We start from the raw sequence: 19,721 nt of genomic DNA, 5'->3' as shown, positions 1-19,721 counted from the left end.
GTTCAATTTTAATGTACTAGACTTTTAAAGGGTGCTGTCATTTTCATGAGCTATGGCAATTTTAAAAAATAAATTCCATAATTGAATTCTCTAATTTGTATATTAAGTTTTTAACATTCGATTAAAAATCTGAACGAAAAAAAGTAAACCTTTTTTTGTATTCTTTTGGCTGGTGACGTAATGATTTTGTAACAAGACCGACTTATCATGAAGTCAGGAAAATTAATTTGAAAAATGCATATTGAGTTGGTTATATTACAATCAGAATTATTAACATTTCCAGTTCATTATCATTATATCAAAAATTCAATTTAAATATTGATTAAGTCGTTTTAAAAGGACCAAATATGTTTTGAGGTTTTCCTGGATTATTTTTGACAAACCACAAAGTCTTTAATCGGTCGTGAGAACCAGAAACAGCTGTAGGCCTATTTTTATAATTTTTAACATTGATTTCAACCGAATATATTGGAACAGGTGAATTTTCTTTATTAAAATCAATATTGAAGATAATCATGTTGATATAGTGATAATGAACTGAAATGTTTATAATTCTGCCTATTATATAACCAACTCAATATACAGATTCCTATTCAGTTTTCATATTAATTTTCCTGAATGCATATAAGTCAATCATTGATTTTTTACATTTCCCTACGATGGTAAATCAAGTAATTGTTTGAATTCAAGAACATTCCTTAACAAAACAGACTTTCTTTTTTTTGAAGGCCATATAGATCCAATACTTCGTTTTTTTTATTAGAACACAATATATTTTAATGAACAACGAAATATTAAATAAATATTGCAGTCTAATTGGAGTTTGCATATATTATCTTAATATAATCAATGGACCACATGGGTTTGCATAGCCATTTTGCTATGTCTGGAATCCCGAATGCGATATTGGATTGCTAGAGAAATGCTAGCTTATTTTTGCAAATCGGATGATTGATATCGGCCTACTTAAAAGTTCTGCTGTCAATATAAGGCACTCTGAAAACATGGTAAATTGGTTTGGACTGCACTGAGAAATTCAGCACCCCTGCATATAAACGTATACAAAATCACAATATGTATAGAATTTACTTTAGGCCTGGGTGATATATTTAAATTTAACGGCTATCTTCACATATATTATATGCTACTGTTTATTTCAAGCCGTACCTCCAAATTTATATGGTTTAACGCCCTCTTGAGGTGCACCATTCTGTAATAAAATGTACACGACGCTTATTTGAATCTGTTCAACCATAAAGCCTCTGTAGTGTAATGGTCATGACGCTTGCCTTGACAGCGACTCTTGGCCTCCCTTGGCCTTCGGCTGTCTCTTATACACATCTAGATGTGTATAAGAGACAGTGATTACACTCTATAATTTCCTATTATAGTATTACCATTATCATCATATATTAGGTGTAACATATTTTCAGCAAGACATCATCATCTAAAACAACTGAAGACAGTCAACATTCAACAGATAGCTTTATTTATTCAAGGAGCATTATTCATTCAATTAGTACACAGTACGACATTACACTTAAACCATTTTGTAATTTATAGTCTATTACAAAATGGACTATTACAAAATGGACCATTCCGGATTGTCAAGCTTAACAACTCGTCGCTCACATCATGAACTAACACAATCAAAGTAGATTGTGTTAGTTCGTGAAATCACAGTAGCGTGTCAAAACGAGTGCGTATTGGTTGTCAAGCAATTTTGTATTCTTTACCACACAAAAAGTCCTTAACGACAGCAGCGCGTATTTTGACGCGCTTTTTTGATTTCACGAACTAACACAATTGAATTTAATTGTGTTAGTTTGTGATGTGAGCGACGAACTGACGAACGAATCCGAACATTGCTAAGAACACATGCTTGTCTCACAAACACACGTGCTTATGTACGTTTACGCTATCTTTTTGTGGGACCTTAGCAACAATATCCAAGGGGCGGGGCTTAGCAAAAAGGTTCATTATCAAATTCAGTCAAAGCTACTGCTTGATTTAAATAACAAAAACAAACGTATGAATAATGTTGTTATATGGAAGAACGAAAATAGCAACCTTCCTTTGCACCTTTCTGAAAAATACTGTACTGTAAATATCCTATCAACATAATCATATCCAAACCCCATTCGCATCTACACGTTTGAATACCAACCCCCTAAATTTAACACCATGTGTCGTTTTACGAATAGACAATTTTCTCTCTTGACATATATGTTAATAAATTAAGTTACAATACAAAATATATAATAATTATACAAAGTACTTTGATTTATAAAATTTGTTTTATCACGTATCATTGACATCATTATCACCATCAATCCCATCTTCATTCATCATCCTTACCATCATTAACAACGTCGTTCAGTCAACTAAAGTGTGTGCACGCTGAGCTGTGGATGCTTATCGAATCTTTGGTCCCTAATTAAAATCCACTGTTGGTAATCTTATGTTTCAGCTGGCGGTCAATAGTGCACTATTGGTCTATTGTACAATATAGCTCATGGGTACGTTAAAGAATGCAGCAAACTCAGAAAAAAAAAACAGAAGTCCCTCCAAATTCACCACCAGTGGAAAAGATCCCACTGGAAAAAATTCTTTAGGCTTCCATGAACCTTGGTGTGTTTCTCACCAAAGAGATACAAACAATCATCATCCTCACCATTATCATCATCAACACCATCATCAGGTAGGAGCATCTCTAATGCCAACACCATGTGAGAAGCTTCTCCAGCCACCAGTTATACTAACAGACATATCTTGCTTCCAGTGTCCTCCTCTTGTCTCTACTGGTTGAGCTGGTGGCTGAGGAACTAACTTAGAACCTGTGTAACGAAGACTTTTTCTGTCATGGAAAATTTTCTTGACATTGTTAGAAACCTGTAAATGACATGATAAAATATATTATAACGTGGTAAGAAAAGCCATTAATCTTTAGCATTATGTTAGTCATTAGTAACACCATGACCTGGGATTTATGTCACATTCTTTTTATTGTTTTTAATAAAGAGTGATTCAATATGATAAGTTTTAGAAATCAGAATGTAAACATTACAGTGTCTTCATATCCTGATATACTATTAAGTACATATGCGTAATTACCATCACAACAGTTCTTACGTTTTAATCAGTAATTAAAACTGACCAATTTTGCATGCCCTTAGAAATGTAGCAATATTATCTAATTTAAATACAGATTACAGCATAAGATTTTAAAAAACCCCTTATTATTGGCTGCCTAGGATGACTGACGTTAATGATTGTGGTTTCCTCTCTTCATTATAAATACATAAGTGGAGTTGAATAGCTTGGTGGTTAAGATGTTTGCCTTCCAATTCCAAGAGTGCAGCTTAGCTCAGTCGGCTAATCTGGTGGTAGCCACTGTGTGTGCGCTGAACTGTGGAGATCTCTAGGTCCCTGGTTCAATTCCCATCGTTGCCTCTCCTTGTGTTTCAGCTAGAGGACTGAAATACAAGTTCATAGCGCACCGTCTTTCGGATGAGACGTTTAAGCCATTGGTCCTGTGTGCATTTATGGCCCATGTGCACGTTAAAGAACACAGTACACTTTTCGGAAAAGAGTAGGGGATTGTCTACCGGTGTACTGTCCAATCACCCCCAGAAGGACCCCACTGGAAACAAGTCTTCTTCTAGACTTTCGTGGGCTATCCTTGGTGTTTACACCGAATAAATCCAATCCAATCCCAGGGTCCTGGGTTCAATTTCTGTCACAGTTACAAGATTTTTTCTCACGACCAAAAACAACTCCACTTCCTAAGCCTGATAATGAGACTTAGTTTATGTACAGCATACAGTATTGTGTTTATATTTGTCTTAAGAAGGGATATTACTAAGTTCACTCTTGGCCTCCCTTGGCCTTCGGTGGTGTTATAAAACATATGTATATATTCACAAAAAATGAATTTGTAATATGGAAGATCAAAGCATTATGTTGTCGGAAATAGAACGTAATGGAATTATAGTTGGTGGAACACAAACCTCATTACGGTTCATGAATAACACGAAGTACGTAAATAATTAAATTATATACTAATCTATACCAGGGGCAATCTATTTCCCCCATCATTTGCACCAGTATATGTAAGATATATAAGCAAGAAGGGGTGATAACATTCGGTGTAATTTTTAAGGTGGAAAGAAGAGAGACACATTAAAGAAGATTATGCTAACAAAAGAGTATACTAATAAAAAAGTAAATAGGTAAATAGATGAATGGATGGATATATATGACTGACAACAGGTAGATAGGCAGCATACTGTTAATAGATAGCTAGAAAGATGATTATGTTGAAAAATGGATCAGTGGATACATGGTTGGACAAATGATGAATAGGTGGGTGTTTACAGTGACGGATAATTAAAGCACATCAGTCAATAGTGAAATTAGCATAATTTTAACAGGTGTTTCCCATCATAAAAAAAACACAAAAACAACATATTGCATAGCAATTTATTAATATTGATATTACAACAGAAATTTACATCTGAAATAATAAGTGTTTTTTAATAAACATCTTCTCTGCGTCAGCTTACCCTTTTTTTATTTTGAGCTAATTCTCGATTAAATTCAATTTCATCCATGCAGAGCTTCAACACTGGTGGTGTTGTAGGGTAAACTGCATTTTTTTCTGTATTCGAATCTTCATTTGTAGCACTGTTTAAAAAGAAATGGAAAGAATGTGATAATGATATATAAGCATTGTCATCACTGACAATGTTATCAATCCACTGCTATGCAATGGTTTTGGTGATGGCAGTTAAAACATTGATAAGCTATTGTTTCAAACCATGTTAGTTGCGTGACAGCTGTTTTGTTTTATATTGTATTTATCCACACATGCATTATCAGGTCAACAATCAGCTTAAACTAAAAGCTAAAATAATCTATAAGTAAGGAACTACATAAAAAAAAAGTATGTGGATGTTTGTTTTGTTTTTTATTGTATTTATCCACACACACATTATCAGGTCAACAATCAGCTTAAACTAAAAGCTAAAATTATCTATAAGTTAGTAAAGAACTACATAAAAAAGGATGTAGATGGAAACCAAAGTAAACCTGCAACAAAGTTTAAAGCATGGCCACCAGTTAAAATTGGAATGACTTAAAATGTGATAATGAAATTTTGAGATGTTGGTCATTTTGAGCTTACGTATGAATGGCAGGCAACTTGACCGGGGCAGCTGTGATCATAGCGTTATCCAAGGCCTGCTTTGCATTACGAGCTGCCTTGCTTTTGATCACATCCGATATGTTCTTCCCGGGGAACAGACGTGGCAAAAGGGCTAGAATATCCTGATGGTTTGGATCCAGATGCAATGCCACTAGCAAGTCTTGGCGAGATCCTGCTTGATTCTACAAACAAAAAATATTTATAATTTTTGTTGTTATAACAAAATGTTAAACTTTTATAGTGCTGCATTCCAACAAGGCCTCTAAGCACTTATTAAAGTTGTCATTGTCATTTAATGAGTATTTGGTGCAGTGACTGTTGGCCACAGTTTGGTGGTTAAAAACCCCTCACAGAGAATTTTGCTTGTACTCGGCCACGGGACTTTATTAATGTTTTTCTCTCTCTACCCTGAAATATAAAGGTGAACTTGCATATCCTGGGAAGGTAAACAAACTCATAGGAGAAGCAAATTCCACACAACATTGAACAGCCTGGCCCATATGCCCAGAAAAGAGAGATTAACAAGAGTGAGCTCAGAGGTCTGGCCAGGTTTTGACTTTTCCTGTACTATTATTCTTTAATTTTTATTAAACAATAAAGTTAATATTAATATTTCATTATTTTATGATTGTAATAGTAAGACATTTTGCATTACTGTTATTTTTAATAATAATAACAGTAATGCATTGCAAAATGTCTTGCTATTACAATCATAAAATAATGATTGTAATAGTAAGACATTTTGCATTACTGTTATTATTATTATTTAATAATTTTAATAACAACAATAATTCTAACATGATTGTAATAGTTAGACATTTTGCATTACTGTTATTATTATTATTATTATTATTATTATTTAATAATTTTAATAACAACAATAATTCTAACAACTCTAACAACAACAACAACAACAACAACAACAACAACAATTCTAATAATAATAATAATAATAATAATAATAATTTAAGGACCTACCACTTAAAGCTTGCACTGAAATATACTAGTCTATAAACAAGGACTGACTGTCCTTGCTGTAAAGGTCTTTCTGCATATATTTAATTATACCAATGCTACAAAGAGCTAACTATATATTCATTATTACTAGTGTTACCAAGCATTTCAAGTGGACTCTCTGTCACTCACCTCCAGTGTGAATCGGACTTTTGCTCGGTAGACGTAGTAGCTTCCAACCTTTGGGTTGTGTTGCATTGCTAGGGTAAACCTTGCCTCAGCCTCATGGTAGTTCTGCTCCTCGTAATCTAATTGTCCAAACTCAAAGTGCACACGTGCGATTCTTGAGTGCACGTTCCAGTCTAAGTTGTCCAACTCAAGGGCTTGGTGGTAATCTGCAAGGGAGAAGTGTAGCTCACCAAGGCGAAAAAAACAATCTGAAAAAAATATTTATATCAAATAAAAAAGTGATCAAAGAAAGTCCAAGAGAGCATACCAACTTGGTCACTTAAATAAATCAGTTAAATTATTGATAAAATAAAATTTACTGTCAAAATAGGCTTTTGACTGATAATAAGAAAATTAAGATAAACTTAGCTCTTTACCTCCTCTATTGATGTAGAGACCTTTCTCTCTTTTTTCACCTTTTATCGCTTTGTTAAGAAGCATAACAGCCTCATTAAAATGTCCCCTTACAAAACACTCAACAGCAAAGTCATTGTAGGTTAACAGAAGTTGTCGTTGAGCATCCATATAAATTGTGTCCTGCTCATCGTGACCGGATTTATCCATAGCTAGCAGGTAATCATCAATAGAGGCGTTGAAGTCCAGAAGTTTCCGATGAAGTGCTCCCCTGTGAAACATTATTTGAATTGAAAAAATAATTATTAATTCTACATTAATCCCTCTTCAACACTGAGCACTGAATATATGAATGTTTTCTATGCAAAATGTTCATGCATTCCTTTTACTATGAATCCCTCCCCAGTGAGCTGCAAATAGTGTATTGATTATGGTTGTCACTTTTTAAATAAAAATGAGGTAAGGCCCTTTGAGATTTTTAGTGGAATATGCTATATGAAAGAGATAGTAAAAAGAATAATGAAGCACAAGAAGAAATTGAATTGGGATGTGTTATAACTAATGAACAACTACTGTATTTCAAATCACCAACACACCGTCCATAGAAGAATTCTACAAGTTGCAACAGAGAAACTGGATAGAAAATGTTATCAGATGTGGAAACATATATACATATATATACATATATATATATATATATAGATATATATATATAGATATATATATATATATATAGATATATATAGATATATATATATATATATATAAACTGTGAGCTGTCTCTTATACACATCTTACTTTTATCAATTTTGTCACTTAATTTAATAGTTTCCTTTACATCTGTCTCTTATACACATCTAGATGTGTATAAAGCTGATACATTATGGATATATTGCTACTAGTGTAGCACAAATACCAATGCCACTTCTAATACTACTACTACTGCATTTTCCATATGTAACCATCACCTCTACCACACTATAGTTATATAGTCTACCACCACATGATGCACCTTTTAAACACCTACCTTAATATATGGTATTCAGGCACTGTAGGATTGTTTGCGATAGCGCTGGTTATTTTTTGCAGGGCATCCTTGTACCTTCCCTGGAGTTGCTGCTGAATGCAACTGCTACGGTACTCCTCAGCCTTCGCTTCTAGCTGCTTCATCAACGTCCTAGCCTCTTCTTGATATGGGTCCAAGTTGAGGGCATCTTTTAAATCATAGTAACACAGAGTTGTCTGTAAAGAAAAACCAAAAGTATGGTACAATTGCAGAAGTCAATAAAACAAATAAAATTTGTTCTGATTATTGGGCTGTACTGGTAGAATGCCAAAGTGCAATTTATTGTTTATTGTACTGCTGTATGTACAGAGTACATATCTGTTTTAGGTGCACTTTGAAAAACTAATTTATCATTTTCAGTAGAGTAGATGGTTATCCTGGTCCTCTAGTTCACTTCAGCCCCTGTTAAAAAAGGGTGTGTCCACAGTTATAAGCACCTCTCTTCAGCAGTTATGGTTAAAAACCCCTATGCAATTTAACAAAATGGTGCTGCAAATTTCAGTGCCCAATATCACTATCAACGTCATCAAAATAAAGATTATATTCATATAACTATCGTTTTCATCATAATCCCATCCTCACATAAAATATAGCCATCATCATCTTCTACATTATTATCCTCATCATTATCAATTAATAATATCAAATAACACAATTAAATCATAACAAATGTAGCAACATACATTTCTAAACAGCTGATGCAGCCTTGCTCTCATGATGTATAAGTCAGAGTTGTCTTGCTCAACTTCCAATCTCTTGTTTACCAATGCTAAGCATTCACCATGACGCTGAAGGGCTGCCAAACAAGCGACACTACAGTAGATTAAAAAAAAAAAACAACATGACTGTCAACGAGAATAAATATCAACATGACAAAGGTAGCAATGATGATAAACACGTACATAGAACCTTACTTATTATATGATCCTACAAGATATTCACTTACTACTCAGAAACAATGAAGATAAATTACCTGCCTAAAAGATAGTATTGGGTATCAACCCATTTACTTTGGGCTCAGGAATCTAGAATACTTTCATGTATAATGCACCATAATAAGGAACCAAGAATATTTGTAGATCAGATTTAGTTTTGTTTATTTATATACTGGTTGATTCTTTCATTAGTTGACTTGTTCATTCATTCATTTGCATATTCATTCTTTTATTAATTTAGCCAAAATTACTGATTACTATTAACAACTTACGTTCTTGTATGGTAAGCTATAACTTCTGGCCTCATCTCTGATGCCCTAGAGAATGCTTCCAAGGCCTCAGGGAATAGACATTGGTCAAATAAAGTCTGGCCTTGGAAGTAATACATAAATGCTAACTTTGTGTAATAGCTGTCATTATCTGGATCCAACACACATGCCTTCTTAAGGTTCAAGATGGCTGATTGAAAGTCGCACAACTGCAGGTAGGCTTCAGCTCGATGGGTATAGTATACAACATTTTTGGTATCTAAGTTGAGGGCCTTGTCAAAGCATATGATAGCTCTCCTATGTTCTCTCATTGCTGCAAGTTGCCGCCCTCGCTCAAAGCTGATATAAAAATAAAATTCACATTAATTATTTCAAATTAGTATTACAATTTATATTATTATTAGCATAAAGTTGGAAATGAGTTTTCAAATTAGCCTTTATATTACTAATGAATTGACTTGGCATTAAGTTACATACAACATTTAGTTACGTAGTGTTTAGTTTGGAACATAGTGTTTAAGTTTGTCTAGCATTATACTAAGCATTATGTCAGCATAAGTTTAGCATTCAGTTGCAATTCAGCATAAAATTAGTATAATTATGTTGCTATATATCCTTAAGCATGCAACTTTAAAGCAGTGAGCATTAAGTTGCAACTTAGCATTAGAGAGGCAACATAGCGTTAGGTTCTAATAAACTTCAAGTCCCTACCATAAATCAACTTTATAATGCACTTTACAGGAAGACCGCATTTACTAGCCACGGTACACCAACAATCTTTAGGTAGGATCATACAACCACTTACTGTTCATCTGCTTTGTGATGGATGACATCATCAATTCCTATAGGTATGTACTTAGAACCACCAAATAAGTCTGTTGCCAGAGCTTCTGTATTCACTTGACTTTTTGCATGATCTATTTGTTTCATTTTTGCTTCCTTTATCTTTTCATCACTGACAGCAGTCCTGAAGAGTTGAGCTGCTGTCCTGTCTATCGCCTGCAAAGACAAAATAAATATGAAGATTATTAACATTATTATTAATACAATAGAGATCAATTGTTGATAAAGAAAATTCAGGGACATGCTAAACTATTTTAACTGTCATGAGCATCCTCTCATCTCTCTTACCCATTCACTTATAACCTGTCATACATTAAATCCATATAAATACAGTAAAACAGCTTAAACAATAATACTGTATATATATTGATATAAAATATATTTAGTGCATATCAAATTTAGAGAGAATTCCTTAAGCACTCTTTTTGTTGATCATCATTTATTATAGGATAGTATGAGTATTTTTGGTGTTAATCCCACCAAGGATTTCATAACTCACTAAAGTCCACAGACTACCTTCCACTGGGGTCCTTCTGATTGCACATTGGGCAGTACATCGGAAGACAATTTCCTACTCTTTTCCAAAAGTGTACAATGCACATGGGCCATATTGTACACAGGACTGAGGCTGTATTAAACAAAGTGTGCTATCGTAACTTGTATTTCAGTCCTCTGAAACCCAAAGACAGCAAACAAATTTGAATTGAACCAGGGATAAAATATCTAAAATTTTTGATTTTGATTAGAATCATACCTCCTGCTCCTTCTTGACATCACTTAGTTGGACATCATCTGCAAAGGTCACACTCTTTGTACTTTCTCTGCTCATTAGGTGCCGTTCTTTGCCTTCTACTACCGACTTATCTGGCTCACTTCCAAGGACTGATTCATCTTTTAAGTATTGATCGTAATCTGGCGTTGGAAAGTCATTGTCGTTTTGGAAGAGTTCACTGTCATTTGTAGTGGCACGACTTAGTAGCACTACGCTACGACCGCCTTCAGATAACGTATCCAAATTATTAACATTCTCTACCGTTGGAGTTAAACTGTCAATTTTTTTCTCTCCATTCTTTGATGCAGCTTCTTCAAGGTCTACATTTGTGCCGCCTCCTGTATTACTTTTATCAATTTTGTCACTTAATTTAATAGTTTCCTTTACATTATCACTTTCATATATGTCTCCCTCCTTTTTCTTTACATCTGTAATAATGGCAGCTTTTGATGTTTCTTTCTCATCATTCTCTTCATCACTTTTTTCCTCTGCAATGGCCATCATAATTGAAGATACACTCCGTCGTTTGTCTGATCTCCTAGATAAACTTTCCCTTTGATCAATAGCCACATCTTCTGGTTCCTTAATTTCCTGTTTCTTTTCATTGGCTTCTTGGATATTTTCCCTTCCTTCCACTATGCTTTCTTTCACTTCTTCACTAGTCGTCAGTTTAGGCCTATCTTCTGTAGCTTCTGCATTTGATTGTATTTTCTTTTCATTCACTCCTTCAGATACATCATTTTCATCTTCACTGTGAGTAGGTAAAATGTCTTCCATGCCCAGCTAGTATCAGGTAGGCTAGTTTACATCACCTGTGTTGAAATTTAATTAAGCAATAGTTAAGTTTTCTCTGAAAAAAGGCAGTCAAGACAGTGAAAGGTAAAGGCTAGATATTAGGCCTTAGTATTATTTTGCTAATCTGTTTAAATTGAGACACTGCAGAGGCAGAGGCCGCCTATGCGTAGGCGGCCTAGGCTAAGGCTGCAAGGTCGAAGGCCCAGCAGGCCCACAACAGCAGGCCAACTAACTAGGCCTAGGTAGGCCCTCCCCTAGGCCTAGCATAACTATTATTTAATAATCACTCACAAAACTATTATAAAAATACGTGTAGCCGGTGTAGCCTTACTTACAATACATCTAATGAATACTAAAATAGCATTTAGAGCATATGCCTAGGCCTACTTGACAATGTTTTCTACAATGTTTGTCGAACTTGAACTGTAAATATCGATATAATAATTTGTTGATACCATGATACACAGTTGTTATTGGAGATGCGCCCTCAATAGGTGGGTAAAACCTGTGTGTTCTATAATACACTCGGATTGAGTGTTCTTTTACAAAAACTCTTATTTTGGATTAAACTTTTATTTTGGATTACTGTGAGTTCTTAATTATTTATTTATTTGAACTTGAATTGTAAATATCGATATAATAATTTGTTGATACCATGATACACAGTTGTTATTGGAGATGCGCCCTCAATAGGTAAACACTCGGATTGAGTGTTCTTTTACAAAAACTCTTATTTTGGATTAAACTAACATTTTGGATTACCGTGAGTTCTTAATTATTTATTTATTTGAACTTACACAGTTGTTATTGATACACAGTTGTTATTGGAGATGCGCCCTCGATAGGTAAACACTCGGATTGAGTGTTCTTTTACAAAAACTCTTATTTTGGATTAAACTTTTATTTTGGATTACTGTGAGTTCTTAATTATTTATTTATTTGAACTTGAATTGAAAATATCGATATAATAATTTGTTGATACCATGATACACAGTTGTTATTGGAGATGCGCCCTCAATAGGTAAAACCTGTGTTCTATACACTCGGATATTGAGTGTTCTTTTACAAAAACTCTTATTTTGGATTAAACTTTTATTTTGGATTACTGTGAGTTCTTAATTATTTATTTAAAAAATGTTTTATATGGGTGTTCTATCCAGCCAAATCTAATCATTTAGAACTCCCAGTACATACAATGAAATACAATATAAAACCAAAAAAATTAAAGTAAACATAAAACCATGGAGGAATGTTTTTTCCTCCATGACAAAAGACAAAACGATAGCAAAATTATACTAACTCGCTAAAAGGCCGCATTCGCCGGGCTTTCGCGAGGATGTGAGGTATTTGGTCCAGATTATTTGCAGGATGAATGAAATAAGTTTTAATGAAAGAATGAATAAATTAAGTTTAAATGACATGTGGGAACCGGCTTTTGTCTTGTCACCATACCATCGTTGAGCGATTTAAAAGCCAGCTAAAGCACTCTACAGGGCTGGATCTACAAATTATTTCTTCCAGAGCTCTGTCTGGAAATCGGCACAAACATAAGGCCTTACTCAATTTATTCAATTACTTCAATGCTTTAAATCAGTGGCGTAGCTACGTCCAGTTCAAAGTACTGGAGCACTATAAATAGACCTAAAAATAATAATTTAAAATAATTCCCTTAATATATGTGAGAAATAATATTTTTCTTTAATCACAAATTTAAAAAAAATCTTGCTAAAGACAGAAAGTGAATACATAACACAAACAACATATCGCGTTTTGTAATAATTTTACTTCAAAACATGCTTTAAAAATACAATATTTATATCCTCAATTTAAAATGCAAGAGATTGAAAAGAACCTGTCAGTAATGATATGGTTTACAAAAATTATTTAATTTCGTCTTTAAATACAGTAAACGGAAGGAGTAAAATTCCTATCAAACCCGGTTAACCTCTTGCAAATAACATCACAGGCACACATAAAATATGCGTGCTCAATCACAATTTCAATGGATATGGAGTTAAATCAAAATGAATAAGACTTAGATTTCTAATCGTTTCAAAGATTTAATAGGACTTCTGGCACCTATATATCTTACTGAATACTGTATAGTCTTATCTTATTTATTCACTCTTTATACTATCTTATCTACTGTTCTCCCACGGAGCCCAGGACACTTCATTAGAAATTAATGCTGCCCTCTCAGATATGATACTCATTAACCAAAGATCATTTAATTATAAGATCTGTCATTAACATATAAAATTAATTATGATTTAATAGACGATGAGTATCATTTTGCACATACAACAATAAATATACTTGTCAATGTTACATAGTTACCAACCTGAGCCACTGTAGGGGTCCAGGGGTGAAATCCCGCTGACGGTCGGGTTTAAGTCACATAATCAACGGTTGGTTCTGACAATTAACGCTCAAGACGGCATGCGCCTCCTAGATTCTACTAAGTGCATGGTTGGCTGAGTTATTTTGGTCAAAAAATAGAAATATTCTTGGTGAATTGATTCTTGAACGAGATAACGAAAGCTTTCTAATGACTCAAGTTACTGCATGACCATTTATATTTTTAATAAAACCAATTTCATCTAATTTTAAAAACATATTCCCTTGAATTCGTAATAATTCGTTATCACGCATAGACTTGCATGTGTTTCTGCAAAATGCATGTTTCATCCAAAATCACTTCAAAATGCAGGACCATCCCGCACGATGCGAGACGGTTGGTAACTATGATAGGATTTAATGATGCTATATAAACTAATGCCTATGTCATTTGCCTATGTCATTTGTTTAAGGTAACAGGTGCTTGAATGTTCTGTCCTGAACTTTCCAAACCACCTGGTAAACTCATAAAGGTTGAGTACCTGACCTTGGTTAGCACTTAACACTTAGATGAACATTAACATTACAGTCCATGTTCCATTTCATTATTGTAATTAGGTACTGTACTTGTACTAAACCTAGATTAGTTTTACATGACCCTGGTGTTCTAGATATAAGGGAACTGACTGAGAGAATAGATATATAATTATAATCAGTCAGAAAAGAGTGAGAGCAAATAAGAGTCAGAGGATAAAGACAGCCAGAATAGAACTGAAAAATTTCATGAAGTACTGTAAAGAATTGTCAAGATATTTATTATCAGTCTCTACTCCTCCTGCGGAATCAAACCTGGGAAGCGGTGGAGAGAACGCCAAAGGATTTGAACTCTAGTATTTTGGTATTTAAAGATAAGATACAGCTCCACTCTACTTGCACCACTTATGACATGCAGGTTTAATCTGGCACCACAGATAAAAGCAAAGTAGAATCTCATGTTTCCATTGCCTCTTGACCTGACTTTAATTGGTTCCTATTTCTTGATGAAGTATCTTTGACAATCTCCACTGAAAATTAAATGTAAACAATCTATTCATTCAGCTCATTCAATTGACACCTATACATTAATAGCACTAAATCACAGGTACAGTAAAACCCCTCCTTTGGGACACTCATATTCAGGGGATATTTCCAGACGAAATAACGCAATAATCACACCCTGTAAATGAACCGTTCGTACAGTCCCAATAGCATTGCCATGGAGATTATCTATTAATTAAAACGACACACCAGTAAAAGGTTAAAGTGAAAGTTACCCCTTCCATTGTTTTAATAAAGTGCATTATCGCCTTATATGAATACTTAAAAATCGACTGTAAAAAAATGAAAAAGGAACGGCTCTTTTTCAGTAGACGTTTAATTCGGATTTGGTATGTCATTAGATTCATATATCAGTCTACATGTAAATTACACTCACATTCCCCAAAAACATTGCTAATTACGGAGGGAATTTGCAGAGAATGAAATTTAAATTTGTTAGATTTATTTTTAGATTTGACTCTAAAACAAAATCACGAGGCTTTCTTATTCATTATAATAAATTTGTTTAATTAAAAATTTATCGGTTTACACTAAGTTTGTTCCTGTCAACAAGCTGTCACGCCTTTGGGCGATTCGACGTTACCACAGCCAAGCACATGGGATTTTTGCCTAGCCACATGACCCACGAAAAAAATTAACCAATTAGCGGGCAGAATTTAGGAGGAGCGACCTGATGATATTTACAACAAGTCGCATCGTGACCACGAAGAATGTGTTGTGTTTACAGTTTAGAAAAAAATGTCAGACCGAAAATGCACGTAAAAACAATATAAAAGCATTCATTTTATTAGTACAATAATACAATTTACAGGTACTGTACGTATTATATGTTAAATGTTAACTTTTCGTAGGCTACTATAGTCATACCGAATTCACTGGGCTATGCTAAGATTATTTTTAGCGTCTAGGCTAGGCCCTAACTGGCCTGCCTCATTCGGAAAGGATTCAATAGAAATGTTCCACAAACCGATCTTTCTGGAAAACCGAACATCGTATTGTGAGAGTACACTGTACATACAAATAGATTCCTGTATTTATATTTCGCTGCATAATTTCATACAGAGACAACAGAACGATTTTTCTGTATCTGTCAGTGTTACTTCATCGGTGAGGGGCAGCATGATTAGCATGTCAAAATATGGTATTTGGGCCTTCCGAAGTTGGCAAGATAGTGGCTAGTGAAAGGGATTGAAGACAAGTAAAAATATTAATTTACTGGTCCACTTGGCTAGTTAAAAAAAACCTTAAGGGAAACCCCTGATGACCATACTGCCCTCTTTTGATACCAGGGGTCCAAAGGTGCAGGAAAGTACTATAGTAATAACTAACAATGTTTTTTTTTCTGTTTTTTTCTTCTGTTTTTTGGTTTTATTCTGTTATCTGCTTTTTCCCATGTAAACCGCTTTCGTCCTTTGTTCCTTTTTCTCCTGAGCACTCCCTCTCACTGGCGTATTGAGGCTAGTATAATGAGCCTTATAAGTTGAAAATTGGATTGGTTTGGACAATATTGTTTACTCTAAATATTATATTTAATTCTTGAAACAGAAATTATGAAAATCTGAATCAGTTTCCTACCGTTTCCGTCTTCGATGAAAATTTAGAACAACACTTTTATCCTTTTCTTTGTTTTCTGGCTCTTTGACTTGTTGCTTCTTCTTTTGTTTTTGAAGGGTTTTTAACCGCCTTCGTCTCGCATGATTTTTTTGTAAATCCTAAAATAAATATAATTTAAATCCATAACCAATAATATTTTTGTTTAAAATTACAATATTGGATGAAATCTGAATGATTTAACAACATCTAACATTAGACAAACAGTGTAGTGACTACCACTGTTTGAGAGACCGATCAATGGTAAAGACCTGGACCTCAGGGTCAGTGCATCTGCACATTCTATGTCCAGATGTGCAGTGAATGGGCAGGCCAGGAGGCTTTTGGGCAATTGTGTTCACTTGTGAACTCAAACCAGTGCAAGACACACAAAACCCACTTTTATACAGAGGTATGTACCGCAATATTGCAGGAATCTTCTCAGCACTGCCTTCTGTATGAATACATCAGGGCAAACCTGCAGTCGCAATGCATAGGCCTATTTTAATACACTTAGATAGGGTGTTTTTTTCCATCTTGAATTTTTTTCAATCATATAGTGGTGTAGAATAGTCTTTTGAGAACATTTTCAAGAAAAAATTAATGTGATACGACCCTCCGTTATGGAGTTATAAATTTTTAGATAACATGAGGACAAGAAGCCCTCCCCCAAAAAAATATCCTAGAGCCGCCACTGACGGTTGATGGGAAATGTGACGTCATGTGCAAACAATCTATTCCAATGTTATGCACTTGTCAATTGTAGTCTGACCCCCCTCCCAAACCATACACTGTAGCGGGGCACTAGCCAGGACTGAGCCGGGGATGTACACATAGTTGTGTCCCCATAGTGCCGGGACGTACCTAAAATTTACCTCGAAAGGCCTAGGAATTTTAAATGTTAGAGTAGCCGCGGTTTGAGTGTGTACGGCGTAAGTGGCAGGGATGTACGTTAAAACAATGCCCCGCATTGCCGGGACTTTCACATGCAAGTAACCATTTTAGAAATTACATTCCCGACCAAGTCCCCGCTAGGCCCGGGTCTACAATTGACAAGTGCATTACAGCATAGGCAATATTAATTCAATATAAAAAAAAACGAAAACACTTTGCCTAACCTACCGTTTGTGGCCTGTTAATCTTGCTTGAAGGTGGCATGGTTATTTATACTGGAAAAGAATAATAAATGAAGCAATTTTTTTTAATCCTTTCAAACAATATTTTAAATATAGTATTTTTCTGTTTCACTACGTTCTGTTCATCCCATGTGCTGTACTCCCCTTCGCCCTGGCATGTATGGTCCACTTGGTGAAGCACCGAGTTGACTGAAACCCTCTTCCCCTAGGCAAGCCTAAAGTAAGTAGCCTATGCCTAGGCTAGGCCTAGTCTAGAGTTGTTAGCAGGCCTAGGCCTAGGCTGTAGTAGTACTTGTACTACTTGCAATGTATGTAGGCAAAGCTAAAGGTCTAGGACGGAATAGGAAATGCCTAGGTTATGAGGCCAAATATTAATGCTTGACAGCGTGTTAATTAATTCATTATGTCTATAGTAATATGTCTATAAATATTATGCATTTAGACAAGCTATACCAAAACCATACCTGTCGTGGATGTCTTTGCATTATTGCCGCATGCATTGCTGTCAGAGTGCGTGCGTGAGATTGAAATTGCGCCCTCATTATTTTACTAAAAAACATACTACACTAACCAACCAGAGAGCTTCCCGATGATGACATACCGTACTCACGCGAATAAGCGCCCGGGGGAAACATTTATCAAACTACTAAATCAGCTTACATTCGTCTTAAGTCCATTTTTTTGCTTAAGTCAAATTTATCCATATTGCTTAGCTTAAGAATTGCTTAAAATTAGAAAGTCGATTGTACGTTGGCACCATCTAAGACGATTTTTAAATCAAGATTTTGCTAAGATTGGGTAATAAATCTGCTTAAGATATTTATAGGGACATCTTAACATTTTTGACTTAAGACCGTTTGCTAGCTGAAATTGATAGCTTAAAATATTTTTGGCTCTTTTTGAGGGGCGCTTATCAGGGCGCTGATGAAAACAGAGTGGAAATTGAGGGGGCGCTTATGAAATAGGCCTAGATGAAAATTGAAGGGGTGCTTATGGGGAATTGGAAAGGGGAACTTTTTTAAATAGAAGATAAACGAATGGTTTTGGTGAAGAAAATGTAATCATCGAGAGAGCAAGGCTCATAAATAGTCCGGCAGCTTAGCAGATGGATGTGGACGTTCTGGACAAAAGCACCAATTGTTTTTTACATGCTCCTTATGGTCAGAGCATTCAATTTTTGGTAGAAACCACCTCATCCGAGGTCATTATGGCGGCCATCTTGGATTTCAAAATGGCCGCCTAATAAAACCTATGTTTATCTATATCTCCGCTTCAAACCACTTGGAATTATAATTCTAATGTCTAAAACTATTTTTATATGGTCAAGGAATACCATCATACCATTTTTGACCTGGTCAGATTGCCACACATATAAGTCATTATGTCCCACTATTTTAAATTTTGTATTCTCATTTTTTAGTTTCCATACATATTTAGACAATTCAGATTCCTTTTCGTATGATTTATTATTGAATGATTTCTTGTGGTTAATAAACCTTGTCTTAAATTCCCCCCCCCCCCATCTATCTTGATGAGATTGATGCTTTCCGTTTGTGTAGAGGACTGCTATGCAGTACGATTTCACTGAAAACACTGTAGCGACAATGTAGTGATTGTATGAAAGCGAGCTTGTAGTAAAAAAAAACTGTAGCGACAGTGTAGCGACTATATGGAAACCAAGCGTGCCTCTTTTTTGGAACATCATTCATTTATGGTTTTTTACTGTTCAAAATATAAGAATATGCAGTTCAAGTCATTATAATTCCCATAAATGAAGACGATTGTGATGTATTGAATAATGCCTACAGAAATGTTCTTGGTGGTCTATATCTGTGAGAATATTATTATCGTTGATATTTAATATGATAATCGACTGATGCAGATTCATCTATTATCCAGGTTAATAAGAATGATGATAATGAGGCCTAAGTGCAAAAAAGACCATGGGGGTCTAGGAACAAATGATATAGTTGATAAATTAAATTATGATATTAATAACATAGGCAAATGACTTAAAAATAATAACCTCTAAATCATAAGAAATCAGAATTTACGTTACTTGGATCTAGGCAAAAATTTATAGGCGTTAATAACAATATTTTAAATATTCACATAATATATATATATATATATATATA

At 34.7% G+C, this 19,721-nt stretch overlaps 1 protein-coding gene and 1 long non-coding RNA gene across 2 annotated transcripts; both read right to left on the bottom strand.

The window, feature by feature from the left end:
* Nucleotides 1-1,468: 1,468 nt before the first annotated feature.
* LOC117116712 (tetratricopeptide repeat protein 16-like) lies at nucleotides 1,469-11,914 on the bottom strand. The gene is made up of 11 exons (XM_033260814.1): nucleotides 11,758-11,914; nucleotides 10,610-11,439; nucleotides 9,818-10,011; nucleotides 9,016-9,351; nucleotides 8,492-8,621; nucleotides 7,770-7,984; nucleotides 6,766-7,013; nucleotides 6,353-6,597; nucleotides 5,186-5,388; nucleotides 4,566-4,686; nucleotides 1,469-2,892 (listed from the first exon to the last, which is right to left on the bottom strand). Exons 2-11 carry the CDS (start codon nucleotides 11,402-11,404, stop codon nucleotides 2,698-2,700), a joined length of 2,682 nt encoding a protein of 893 aa, XP_033116705.1. The 5' UTR covers nucleotides 11,405-11,439; nucleotides 11,758-11,914; the 3' UTR covers nucleotides 1,469-2,697.
* A 4,494-nt stretch (nucleotides 11,915-16,408) lies between these two features.
* Nucleotides 16,409-18,130, bottom strand: LOC117116714. Its single transcript, XR_004446806.1, has 3 exons — nucleotides 18,048-18,130; nucleotides 17,570-17,616; nucleotides 16,409-16,569 (listed from the first exon to the last, which is right to left on the bottom strand). It is a non-coding gene; the product is annotated as an uncharacterized LOC117116714 (long non-coding RNA).
* Between the last annotated feature and the right edge of the window lie 1,591 nt (nucleotides 18,131-19,721).

The sequence above is a fragment of the Anneissia japonica genome, unplaced genomic scaffold (genome assembly GCF_011630105.1).
Source record: "Anneissia japonica isolate Jap-2015-1 unplaced genomic scaffold, ASM1163010v1 scaffold2284_len378405_cov197, whole genome shotgun sequence".
Taxonomy (NCBI): Eukaryota; Metazoa; Echinodermata; class Crinoidea; order Comatulida; family Comatulidae; genus Anneissia; species Anneissia japonica.
This window is presented reverse-complemented; position numbering and strand designations above follow the sequence as displayed.